General features: G+C 38.1%; 1 protein-coding gene across 6 annotated transcripts in view; it reads left to right on the top strand.

Annotated features, from left to right (window-relative positions):
* The window catches only part of LOC132108228 (serine/threonine-protein kinase BRSK2-like), a 153,482-nt gene that overhangs the window by 69,174 nt on the left and 70,727 nt on the right, over positions 1 to 13,581 (top strand). For all 6 annotated transcript variants that reach the window (XM_059514904.1, XM_059514921.1, XM_059514896.1 and 3 more), the window contains exon 2: positions 5,062 to 5,156. In XM_059514904.1, coding sequence (XP_059370887.1) covers positions 5,062 to 5,156 — 95 coding nt within the window. The remainder of the gene's footprint in view (positions 1 to 5,061; positions 5,157 to 13,581) is intronic.

Raw genomic sequence — 13,581 nt, 5'->3', positions numbered from 1 at the left:
TTCCTTTTTTGTCCCTTCCAATAATTTGTAGGAATCTTTGCACAGTAATTTACAGTTGTGGCCAATCTGTGGTTAAAGTAAAATTCATAGGTTTGAGTATCTGTCAGCAGGTTCAGGTGATAAGCACTCTGAAAAGAAACCTATGGATGATCAGGACCACTGGAACCCACGTAAACAATTAGTGTTTTGAAATGTGACTCATTTATCTCCATCCAGCTGCTCAGTGGGGCCTTAGTGGCAAATGCTAAAAAATGAAAATCTCAAGACCACTACTCCCCCCAGGCAGAAGCTATAAAAGCACTAATTGAAGGATTTTTACAGTGCAAACAATGACCCAGATGAGGAGAATAGAATAAACGTAAAAGATGATTCTTGACACCTAGGGTTTATGAGCTTCTGGCTGTTATTATAGCAGTTTGAGTTATTGTTTTCAGTGGTTAGCGCTCATCACCGTTGAAGACTCTCCTGCTGACCTGCTCTAGACAGACTGTCAGAGGATGCAAAGCCCTCATCAGATCCCTAAATCTCTGTCAGACACTTTCGACTGGCTGTGTTTGAAGTCTGCACTCATTGGGTGAATGGGCATATGGAGGGTCAGAGGTTTGAAATTAGCATTTGTTTGTTTTGCATAAAGTGCTGCTAATACTAATGGCTGGCCATTACTATTTATTACATGGAATTCACTTTGGTTATTTGAGAATAATTTAACATGATCTTTTATGGTTTTGATAAATTGATTGTATGAGCTCAGGTCCATAGTACAGAATTTATTTGTGCTGAACTCCTTTTGCTCAAACAACATGATGTTGTCATGGTGACAACATGATGTTGTCATAGGCTCGATTCCCAGGAAATGCAATTTATTTGTTCGCAATGTCATTATCTATATATTGTAATTGTCCTTGCTGAACAGTTTTAATGATCCAGAGAACTTTTAAATACCACTGTCAGTTCTTTTGTAGGTCAGTGGATAAATGTATGGAACAGGAATACAATGTTGAACATGACTCACTGGTCTCATGGTATCTCTTTTGTATTTAAAACAAGTTCCAAATAACCAATGAAGCCAAACTGTACAACAGTGGATGCATATCAGGATTGTTCGCATGTTCTTTTGCATTTTCTTGTTCACTAGAACGGATTAATATAAAATAGATGGGGATTTTAGTTTCCACTTTAAAAAACAAATAATGTTGTCAAACAGTATATTTTTTCTGAACTATGTTAACATGTTAATGGGGACTGTATGTCACTGTTGTTTTTCATGCATGATTATTGTCACCAATCAACTTACAGATTGTGGACAAAGTATGGTTAACATTTAGGTTGATTTTTATGAGCCACTTACATAATACTTGTATCAGCAACAAGCATGATAAATAAGCAGAAGTAACCGTTTCTATTTAGCCTCAAACAGACTTTGATTTTTTCAGTCATTGTATAATTATGGTGTTTTTGTGCTGGAGCCCTGATGCTGCTACCTTAATCAAAAATAGATCTGAGTGGGACTACAGGGCCTTGGCAAGAGCCCTGGTTATCTATTGTGCTCTCAACTTTACTGCCAAATCTCATGCTACATGCTATTTGAAAATAAGAGAGAAAAGAAAAAGAGTCCTGGCTAAAAAATAAATAAAACTCAAGGCGTAACGTTTTATTTCTTGTAGTAGAGACACAGAATAGTTAAGTTTGAGAACTTTATTGCAGATTGCTTTCTTTGGGTGAACGTGGGCATTATAGCCAGGGGTGTAAAAAGTACAAAAAATATATACTCAAGTGAAAGTACAGATACTCAGTGAAACTTTTCAATTAAAAGTACAAGCATAGGGCCAAAAAAACAAAACAAAAGAGAGAAAGAGATTCTTATTTTACCAACCTCTTCTCTTTAATGCAAAGTAAAATTGCTTAAAATTAAACTGCATAAAATGTTTTGTCAGACAGAAATGTAAAGGTATGGTTAAAGTGAGAAACATCTATCTATCTATCTATCTATCTATCTATCTATCTATCTATCTATCTATCTATCTATCTATCTATCTATCTATCTATCTATCTATCTATCTATCTATCTATCTATCTATCTATCTATCTATCTATCTATCTATCTATCTATCTATCTGTCTGTCTGTCTGTCTGTCTGTCTGTCTGTCTGTCTAGTGCAACAACAACAATAAAATGCAGCAAAGTGGAACGCACACACACAAAATAAAAGCAACCTTTAAAGGGAAACTTGTGCATTTAGCCAATATATTACACACACAGACATCTAGTGGCCATCCATGAAGCCAGATATTTACCTGTTGAAAGTTAAAGCTCAAATGTGTGTGCTTGATGTGTGAAAACAAACCTCATTGGTTCTCACGTCACAAACACTTTTGAGCTTCTGTTTACCATATTGAATGTGCATAAAATAAAAGAAAAATGCATAAATGTAACTTTTCTAGTTGAAATATAAATTATGCAAAAGCACTGTTTTTCTTCACAAATGTACTCAAGTACAAGTAGTCAGTTTAAATTGTACTTGGATAAAGTAGAAATACCACAAAATAATACTAAAGTACAGTAATCAAGAAATAATTTTACACCCCTGATTATAGCAAAGCTAGAGAGTATGTGAAAAGTCGATATGAGACCCATGTTCTGTCTGTCTGTGTGTGTGTGTGTGTGTACATACAGTACAGTACAGCAGAGAAGATCTGACACAGGGAGGTGGTTGAAGGGAGAAACCCTAGTGATTACTAATGCATGTAATTGCTGAAGGTCACCAGCAGGCAATACACTAACTGATGAACTCCTACTTACTGATCTGTTGAGGCCCTGCAGCGGGAAGATGAGGGAAGTCTCTGAGGACACACGCTGAGCCTCTGGGGATCCAGGTCCACTGTGTAGCAATGAGAACATGATGACATGCTGCTGTGTGTGTGTTAGCGTATCAAAGCTGCGCTCTTTCACTTTACTAGTGTACATGTAAATAGAAAGTAAAGGGAAATACAGTATGGCATGATTACTTGTTGCCATATCCCCCCTCAATACTCTGGACTGAATTAAAAGTTGACATATTCAGTGAATGCTACTGTTTTTATATACTGTATATAACAGGACTCGAACCCGGGCTGCCTGAATGGGAAGCAGGCACACTAAGGACACTAAAGACTTTGCTAAACGCTGGCTCACAATTACATTAATATTAATCATAAAAACTACAATATAATTTACAAAAAAAATCTAGGAAAAGTTTTTTTTTTAAATAATGCTAGGTTATTTTAGGTATGTGCAATATTGACACAAAAAAGTTTTGTTAAAAAAAGTTGTTCTTTCTTTGACTTTATTTAAAACTTAAGACATAGAAAGCATTGTGACTAATAAAACACTTAACACTAGCATCTTGTTGTTCAGCTTTTGTATAAAATCAATTTTTCTGCGATCGCGCTGACATTCAGGGACCCAACACTCTTGTTATAGTTAGACATTACTTAACTGTCATGACATAAATATTAAAAACTAAATTTCTTACAGGGCATTTTTGCCTCATATCTTAAATTATATTGTAATCTGATAGCCTTCATCCGGGACTGAAAACTCCCATGATGTGTTTGTTTGTTTTTTGCAAAGTTACAAAATGTCAACTCACATATCATTAAAACAACAGTTAGGATATTAGTACATGATAAATATCACACACTCCTCGCACATTTACTTTCTCTAATTGAAGCTGTCCAGTGCGTCACAGTCGTTTAATATTGCACACTTTTACCACAGCCACAAGTTTTGATTAAACATATGTCTGCGTTGAGATTACAAAACCTTTCTTTCCGTTTCTCCTTAAATAGCCTGTCCGCCCTTCCAGGTCAAATGTTGTTAGGTGTCCCGACTCCCAAGGCGTGACATCACTGTAAATAAATGAGCAATTTGTTCCGCTTAAAAAATATTAGTGAATAACACCATTTAATTTTCTAAATTGTTTTATATATTATTTTATATTATTGTTTAAATCATCCTGCGGGCCGGATTTGACACCTCTGTGGGTCATGTTTGACACCCCTGCTCTAATGTCATTTTCTTTTATTTTGGTTAATGCTTATCTAGTTTTGGCTCTTCTGTTTACCAACTGAATTTTACCGGTGTTGTTAAGCTGGTTGATCAAGGAACTCCCGCTGGTTTAGTTAGTTGGAAGCCTGGAGTGTGGATGCTAGTGCTGGTGAATAGTAACCATGCTAGTCTTTGCATCAGGTTTGATAATTGCCATCAGAATTCAGTGATCCTTTCTTAGTGTTCAGGAAAAATCTTTTTGTATGCTGATACAAGCAGTTGTCTCCCTAGAAAGTTCTCATGGTGACTCACCTTACAATTGCATTACCTATGTATAGCATTTTACACATGTCTGTATGTGTTCATCTCAGCGCAAGACAATTACGGCAAGATGAAATATTCATTGGGTCCCCGGACGCTTTCTGTTTGCACCCTCGAGCCCGGCATGAGGGTGTAGATTGCATCTGCGAAGCATCCTCTCCTGTGATACAACATCAATGAGACGTCGTGAAAGTGGCATGAGATGCCATTTGGGCTTTAACGACATCATATAAAAGAGATCCTGAGACCTTTCAGGTCTTTATATCCCCTCTGCCCCCTGTGTACACCTTCAGGGAAATCAACAGTTTGATATGCAGAGGCATGCTGAAAAATGTATGGGGGTAATAAAGGCGTGTACAGATGTGGCATTTAGCCAAATATGTTTGCTGATCTATATATATGTGCCGTGTCAGCCTTTGAGCGTAGTGTCTTTCATCGTCGATATGACAAAAAGTAATTGAAGGGGATCCAACGCTGATCTGGCCTTGTTTGTGTTTATGTATGTTCTCTGACATTTACTTTGCGACATGAAAAGTGCCCCTGGGTGCCACATTATGGATACCAGGGGGCTTCAGAGGGAGAATTCTCATTTTACCGCAATGAAACACACTCTGGGACCAGCCTTTTATCATCTAAGTGCTTTTTGGTTGATGCACTTTTTTTGCTTGTTAACAGAATTTCCTTTCTCTCTTTTCTTTTTTCCTTTCGCTCCAGGCCTCGTGAAGCTGGGAATCCACTGTGTCACATGTCAGAAAGTTGCCATAAAAATTGTAAACCGGGAGAAACTCAGCGAGACTGTGTTGATGAAGGTAAGATTGTGCTATTCCTTCAGTGTAATGCACTGAACTATCATGGAATTGAAAGTTGTGAATTTAAGATGGCTATTAGTACCAAATCTGTCAGTTGCATGTACACTGTAGTGGGTGAGGTTTGAATATTTTCATATATTTAGAGTACTCTTATTTTTGTGTGTACTCTTTCTGAAAGGGATAGTCAGTGCCATTTCTGTCCTAATTATGCTGAGGTGCTTGCTACAGCATCAAAACACAAAAGAGCCTTTTGACTACGAACAGGCTACTGTCACAGTGCTGCTGATCTGCTGTCAGGGCATTGTTTGAGTGTATGAAAGGATTACCCACTATTACTTTACCCATCTTGAGTAGTTGCCTAATGGTTCACAGCAGCATACTACCAACTATCAGACTAGACATTGATTAGTAGGAGTTCAGTTAAGGTTATCGCTAATTGTTCATTATCCAGTTTAAGTCATGCAGTGTCGCTGTCAGCTCTCCATCTCTGATCCTCTAATTGGGTGCATATTTTACTGAAAGTTATATGTTTGTCACATCATGCTTAGCTCATGATATGTGAAGTTCCTTCTATGTCTGTTGAAAGCCAAATGTTGGGGAGAAATTCACTAAGAATGAATGGCATCTATAAATTGGATTAGATGCAAATAATCAGGAAATGTGGGCTGTTCACACTATTCACGAATTAAACAATTTGCGACAAGGAAAATGTATAAATGGAAATAGCCTTGCTGATCAAGTTCAAGTGTTAGAACATGTCTCAGGACTGATGAAAAATTAGCAATTTGTCTTTGTTAGGTCTAATAAAGTGTTTAACATTTATTGAGTTTAAAGGGATAGTTCACCCAAAAATCAAAATTATGTCATTAATAACTCACCCTCATGTCGTTCCAAACCCGAAGAGACCTCCGTTTATCTTTGGAACACAGTTTAAGATATTTTTGATTTAGTCCGAGAGCTCTCAGTCCCTTCATTGAAGCTGTGTGAACGGGATACTGTCCATGTCCAGAAAGGTAAGAAAAACATCATCAAAGTAGTCCATGTGACATCAGAGGGTCAGTTAGAATTTGTTGAAGCCAAAAATAGCAAAAACTATGACTTTATTCAGCATTGTCTTCTCTTCCCGGATCTGTTGTGAGCGCGTTCACTGCAGAGTAGTGATATCCGGTTCGCGAACGAATCATTCGATGTAATCTGATCTTTTTGAACCAGTTTAACAAATCGAACTGAATCGTTTTAAACGGTTCGCGTCTCCAATACGCATTAATCCACAAATGACTTAAGATGTTAAATATTAATTGTGATAATTATTGTGACCACCACAAATATGGTGGTCACATACCTATGCGTTTACTATAACATTCTGAAAGTCAGCAGATGTTCTTTGCTTTATACAGTGAATAATCAAGTCTGTCAAACTGCTACCATGGTGTTATTTTTAAGAAAAGAAACTGACAAGATGGGCTTAAGAAGATGCTGATGTTGCCAATTTGCTTTATGAATTCAGTGAGCTTTAACATAAAAGTCACCTCAGCTTTTGACCCAGTCAACATAATTTCCTCTCAGTGCCCGTCCAGCATCGTATGGATTTCATTACATGGTAAATGGCTCATTAACTCCTGGTGGATTGTGGGACAGTAGTAATTTAGATGAGGTGATTGGTTCCTCATTGTAATTGGATGTGAGAGTGGGCTATACAGTCATCCGGTCCACATGCAGTCCCGAGACCCCCCTGCTCGCTCATAGGTGTTTGGAGTGCGGCGGAAATTGCTTCTTTGCATGAAATAGACCTAAGCCTTATGGGAGTCTGATTGTGGACGCAAACTTTTATGTTTCTCATTGTCTTGCTTTACTTTCCTCACCAGCCTATATAATTTAGAAAACAAACGGATGGTTTGATCCCAACATAGAGTCAGAGTAAAGGCGCCTCCATGACTGATAGTTAGTCGTTTTTCTGAAGGTCACCCTGTAACCCATTCTATTGTATCTACAGCTTATTTTAGCTTCTCTCAGGGGTTGTTGTCATGGCAACCTGACATGATTGGCTTGTGGAGGGAAGTGGGGGAGAAAATTATATGCCTATCGTAAAAACAGATTAAGATTTTGCATGCCTACTTCAAGGTATTTGCGATTGTTTTTTTGTTTATTTTTTTTACGGGAATCAATGATGGAGGCAAAAGAGCAAGATTGCAACCTGCTGTTCTTATGCATCAGAGTCCCAAAGCCTTGGCTAATCTTCTCTATGGTGTAATTTCCCATGATTCCACCTTGATTTGTCCCATTTAAACTAGAGTTCTGTTAAGTTCAGCTCATTGGATAGACTCCAAGTCATTGGCTGCTATATTTTTTCTGGAGTTCCCCCCTCACCATAGTCTTGAAGGAATAGATAAACAATAATGACTTCATTAGCATTATTTTAGACATTCGATGGGAGGTCACCTGTCATTCTGTTTCTTTCCTCCTCTTTCCTCAGCCTCCAGCAAACCCCATGTTGGTTGGTATTTGAATAGTGTGAAGCCGGTGTGCAGCTGTCAGTGTGTGAAAGAGCATGTGTGGTTGTATGTTGAAAGCAGGGGGCTCGGCCGGGTACTTTCTGTCAGTGTGTGCTTGCTGGGATACAGTAAACGAAAGAGTGTGCATGTGTGCAATCAGAGCACGTCAGGTTTTATTTGTGTGTGTAGTGTGTCTGTGTGTTCATGTCTACTCCTATGGAGAGGCGGTGTTGTGTGCTAGGTTGTGGCATGCACAGAACAGAAGCCTGGCATTTGAGAACATGCTCCTCGCAGAGAACTCCACGGCCCCTGCCTGGCCCTTCCTGAACTAATGAAGTCATCTCTGACATTTTCAGACAAGAAAAGAAAAGCTCTTTGACTTACTTTGCGGTCACACTAAAGAGGGTTATGTCAGGAAGTGACCTCGGCCTACTTTGCCTCAGAGAATGTGTTGCAGTTGCCTCACAGCAATGTTTTTTTTTTCAAGGGAATGATGTGTTTGTATGTGTGTGCTTTCATTGTATTTCATAAAATGATAGGTGGTGTTTTTAAAACCAATTAATTTGATTAAAAATAAAGCACTTAAAACACTGGAAAAACTTATTTCTCTGTTTCCATTCCAGTCTCATTTTATGGTGTTGTGGAAAAGCTGTTTTAAAATGCTAAATAGTGTGCTTATCATTCAGCTTCCCTTGAGGGAGGCTACTCAAAACTATTCATGAGAAACTATGCATTAAACATCATTCCCTCCCAATGAATGACTGTCTCTTGACACTGCAGGGTGGATTGCAGTAAACATTTCAGAAAGGTATCACTCTTTGGCTTAATCAAGTCTTGGGTGGTTAATGGTAAATGGCCCAAGGGATGGTGGTTGTGAAAGTTTTCTCTCAGCGTGCGGTGTCGAATCCAGACGGGTTCCGAGGGGAAAGCTAACATTTCTGAAACCAAGCCCAGCGTCGCCCAGGAGAGCGGCTGCTGAGGAGAACGAGGGACATGTTACACCCCTGCTGTGAAGAGATAGCTCAAGCTGTGGATGAGTGCCACTACACACATTATATGTTACACAGTGAAGTTGGAATATAACTTTAACTATATATCTAGAAACTAAAGAATTCAAATCTCACTCATTTATTATTAATTTTTATTATTAATTTTTACAGTTTTTTTTTTTTATGATTTTCTGATGTTCCGTACTGTCCAGCCAGTCACAACTCCAAATTGATGCATTTTCCTCACATTTTGTGTTGTTGCTTCAACATTTCTTTTCAAATCGAAGAGCAAAATGACTTTATAATAAAAAATTATAAAAATTATAATTACAAAAAAATTATAATTACAAGCTTGCACTTACACAGTTAGAAAACGGATCTACAAGACAGACAGAAATATACATTTTCCAAAATCAGTGCAGCATTGGTTCTAATGGGCAAGAGGCTATTGTGTCAAATGTCCCAAAACTTACAATGGTGCCCAGGCCATCCTTATATTTGAGCCTTGAGAGACTTTATTTTTTTAACCTCCCCTGATCTTGAGCTGTGTATTAGCTCTTGCTGATCTGGAGTACTTTAGTGTTTGTGTGGTACTGACGCTTTGCTGAGTGAGATATGGAGTCAGCTCTTCACACCGGTGCTCCAGAAGAGCTGATGGACTGTGACTCCCTACACAGAGACGCAGCTTCACATCTGGGCATGACTTATCCTGCTCTGCCCCCCGTGATGTAAGCTCCATCCATGATCTCTGTCAACTGAACCACTGCCGCACTGAATTACTTAAAAAAATAAATGTTTGTTTAATCCACATTCATGGGCACTTTAGTCTGGGCAAAAGAGATAGATGAAGGTCTTAATGATGTGATCACTGAGGCAGTAAGGTAGTGATGGTACTTTGCAGAGATCTCGAAGCAGACAGTTCATGTTTGCTTGAGCTGTGAATTAAATATACATTTAATAAAAATATGTAAATGTGTGTGTGTGTGTGTGTGTGTGTGTATATATATATATATATATATATATATATATATATATATATATATATATATATATATATATATATATATATATATAGTATATATTATATAAAATAAGGCATAAAAAGGTAGCTTACTATAGATTTTGGAGACAGTAGCTTTTGTCCTTGTAGTGATAGAGAAAGGGAGAAAGGGAATATTGCAGGAACAGAATAAAATATGAAATTTGCAGTCCAGCACCGAGGCAGAGTGAATGGCTGATAAATGATGGCTGAACCTAATCCTGTTATCCTGCCATTGATGACAGCGATGTTATTTTCTCTGTAGACGTTTCTCTCTCTTCTCCTCTAAATGATTATGGATCATGAATCTCCCTCGCTCCATGGTAGATTGTTGTTTTCAAGGGAGATGTTTCCCTCATCGCATGCAGAGAGAGGGACACAAAACAAAATAAATGGCTGTCACACGCTTGCCTCCAGCCCAGGGCATCTTCATCTAATTTGCATATATAACTCTTTGAAGATGCCAAGCTAATTTGATAAGGTTCGAGTTTATTGATGACCCAAAAGAGCACTGTATTGTTGGTAGCTCTTTTGCTGTGTTCAGTTACAGTGCCTCTCTGCTATGTCACTTCAATACACATGAAGTGATAAAATCTCTGTGATCTGATTTTTTTGTTTATTTCTTTTCACAAATGACCAAAATACATCATGTGTTTCAGTTTATGGCACTGAGTACATCTGAATACATTTGACCTGTATTACTGTTCATGTTCATGTTTAATTCAGCTATACCTGTAGCTAGCCTACAGCATTAAAGGAATAGATAAACCTCCCCCCAAAAAAGCTGCATGTTTTTAAGAAACAAACCATCATCAAGGCTTCTTAACTTTAAATCCTTGTTGCTAATGTGTGGCAATATTCCTACACTACAGTACAATCAGTCTTTTCTCAGTTTCATGTGCACTTGCTTCTCAAATGATTAATGTGCAACTTTGACCCTAAGTCTCAGCACTTTGTTGGAGCTTTTTTGCTTGAGTGACTTAGTGTCACTCATTTTGTCACTATATGAGAGCTGGTCATTTGTTACCTCTACAGATAGAGATTTGATTTACATTTTGGACCCATTCGATTAACATCAACATTGAATATACTTATGTTTCAATGAAGATATGTGGTTTGAATCAATGCAAATCATTTTTTCAAAAGATGAATTATTTGAATGTTTGAAAAGACATAGGTTAATTAATATCCAATTTATCTTTTTTAGTAGGATATGCTCTCAAAATATTTATTTCTATACATATTTTAATGCCTTTTCTGTGATTTATATGCAGGCTATCTCAGGTGCTTTTTATCTGTATTGAGCTTTTCAATCATATTTGAGTGAGGCCATCCTTAAAAATATTGTTTGCCGTAACCCTGTCAATTTAGGACCGACTCAATTTTTTTTTTGCTTTTAGTCCGACCGACTTGCCGATTGTAAATTTGCGTTAAGACCGACCAATTTGTTTTTTTACTCTTCAAACTACTAATGCATAAGCAATAAAATAATATTAATTATATTAAAGTAAGTATTGTAAATATATAAATTTTCTAGGCCTATATACAAACGAAGGCTATCTTCCTTAATAAAAAAAAAAAAACTTGTGACGTCTATAACGGATGTCACACTATGCACGAATGTCACACGGTTCGCGCTTGGTAATGATGGCTGCGGCTGCAGTAAACCAAATGTTTGCGGTCACTGTTCAAAGTCATACGGGTTCGGGCACCATAATACATCTAAAAAATTCATTAAAACAGCTCGACACCGCTTTAACTTGGCACGAAGTTCTGGAAAAACTGTGTCCAGATCTTTTCCCATCCCTTCTCCCGTCTAGTCTAAAATCGTGTCGGTGTCGGTGTCGAAAATCTATTGCACGAATCGATTGGACCAACCAACACAAGTTTTCGAAAATGAAAATAGGAAATTGATTTTAACGACCTTCTCTCAGAGCGCGTTTTTTTTTTTTTTTTGGAACACGAATTGAATTGTATTCGAATTTAAAATGCATAATAATTTCAGTTAGGGTGAAGAAAAGCTTTTTGCTTCTCTTCTGAGGCCTCAAGATAGCACATCGAGCAAAATATTACTGCACGTTTATTCAAAGCATTAGAATACATGACTGTGAAAAAACCACATAATATTTAAAATAATTTGTATGAACAATTATTATTAATTAAGTTGCTTAAAGAACTATAAAAAAAACAGCGTCATATATACATGCATTGTTAAATAAATAAAAAGGGCGGAAAACCAGTCACACAGAATACATTTTCTACATTTAAACATGAGATGCATTGGGATGGGGAACAAAAACCCAACATAAAGTCTCGAGATATTTTTAGAAAATTAAATTAAATTAATTAATTTTACATATCTTTCTAAACATGCGGCTTTCTTGTGCGAGACGCGAGTCCAACGGTGTCCCTCTAGAAAATGCTCCACATTGATGTTCTCTCTCTTTTTTTTTTTTAGTGGCTTCAACTGGATAAGCTAACATAACCTTATAATGCAATGCCACATACATCGTCATCGCATCTCGTGCGCCACTGATAATGATGAAGTATACTTCGGCCGTCCGCACACTGTCTGCATTATGTCCTTTTCGTCATCCGCGTGCGGGCATTTTTTGAGACCGCGCGGAACTGTGCGTGTACACGAGGTGAAAGATGAGACGGCAGATACTGCGTGTTGAGCTCGTCCGCCTTTGAAATTTGTGTAGACACGGCTGTGCGCGCGGCGAGATGGAATGGAACACGGACTGTGAAGTACGGCAGTACGGCTCATAAGGCAGCTTCCAAATATTACCTATATTTGGTGTTATTTGCCGTATAAAACTTATTTAGACATGCAAAATCGATTTTACAATTGATTCAATGAACACTTGTCACTCAAATCAAACAGGATTTTTTTTTTTTTACAAAAGTGACAACCCAAGAAAGCAAAGTAAACGGTCTCTCGTTTGTACAGTCGTGGCCAAAAGTTTTGAGAATTACATAATTATTAGTTTTCAAAAAGTTTGCTGCGAAACTGCTTTTAGATCTTTGTTTCAGTTGTTTCTGTGATGTACTGAAATATAATTACAAGCACTTCATACGTTTCAAAGGCTTTTATCGACAATTACATGACATTTATGCAAAGAGTCAGTATTTGCAGTGTTGGCCCTTCTATTTCAGGACCTCTGTAATTCGACTGGGCATGCTCTCAATCAACTTCTGGGCCAAATCCTGACTGATAGCAACCCATTCTTTCATAACCACTTCTTGGAGTTTGTCAGAATTAGTGGGTTTTTGTTTGTCCACCCGCCTCTTGAGGATTGACCACAAGTTCTCAATGGGATTAAGATCTGGGGAGTTTCCAGGCCATGGACCCAAAATTTCAACATTCTGGTCCCCGAGCCACTTAGTTATCACTTTTGCCTTATGGCACGGTGCTCCATCGTGCTGGAAAATGCATTGTTCTTCACCAAACTGTTGTTGGATTGTTGGAAGAAGTTGCTGTTGGAGGGTGTTTTGGTACCATTCTTTATTCATCGCTGTGTTTTTGGGCAGAATTGTGAGTGAGCCCACTCCCTTGGATGAGAAGCAACCCCACACATGAATGGTGTCAGGATGCTTTACTGTTGGCATGACACAGGACTGATGTAAGCGCTCACCTTTTCTTCTCCGGACAAGCCTTTTTCCAGATGCCCCAAACAATCGGAAAGGGGCTTCATCGGAGAATATGACTTTGCCCCAGTCCTCAGCAGTCCATTCACTATACTTTCTGCAGAAGATCAATCTGTCCCTCATGTTTTTTTTGCTGCCCTTCTTGACACCAGGCCATCTTCCAAAAGTCTTCGCCTCACTGTGTGTGCAGATGCGCTCACACCTGCCTGCTGCCATTCCTGAGCAAAGAATTGAACCTCTTTCCTTGAAGTTCT

This window comes from Carassius carassius, chromosome 2, assembly GCF_963082965.1.
Source record: "Carassius carassius chromosome 2, fCarCar2.1, whole genome shotgun sequence".
NCBI lineage: Eukaryota > Metazoa > Chordata > Actinopteri > Cypriniformes > Cyprinidae > Carassius > Carassius carassius.
The sequence above is the reverse complement of the archived record's forward strand: the minus strand, read 5'-3'. Positions and strand labels throughout refer to the sequence as shown.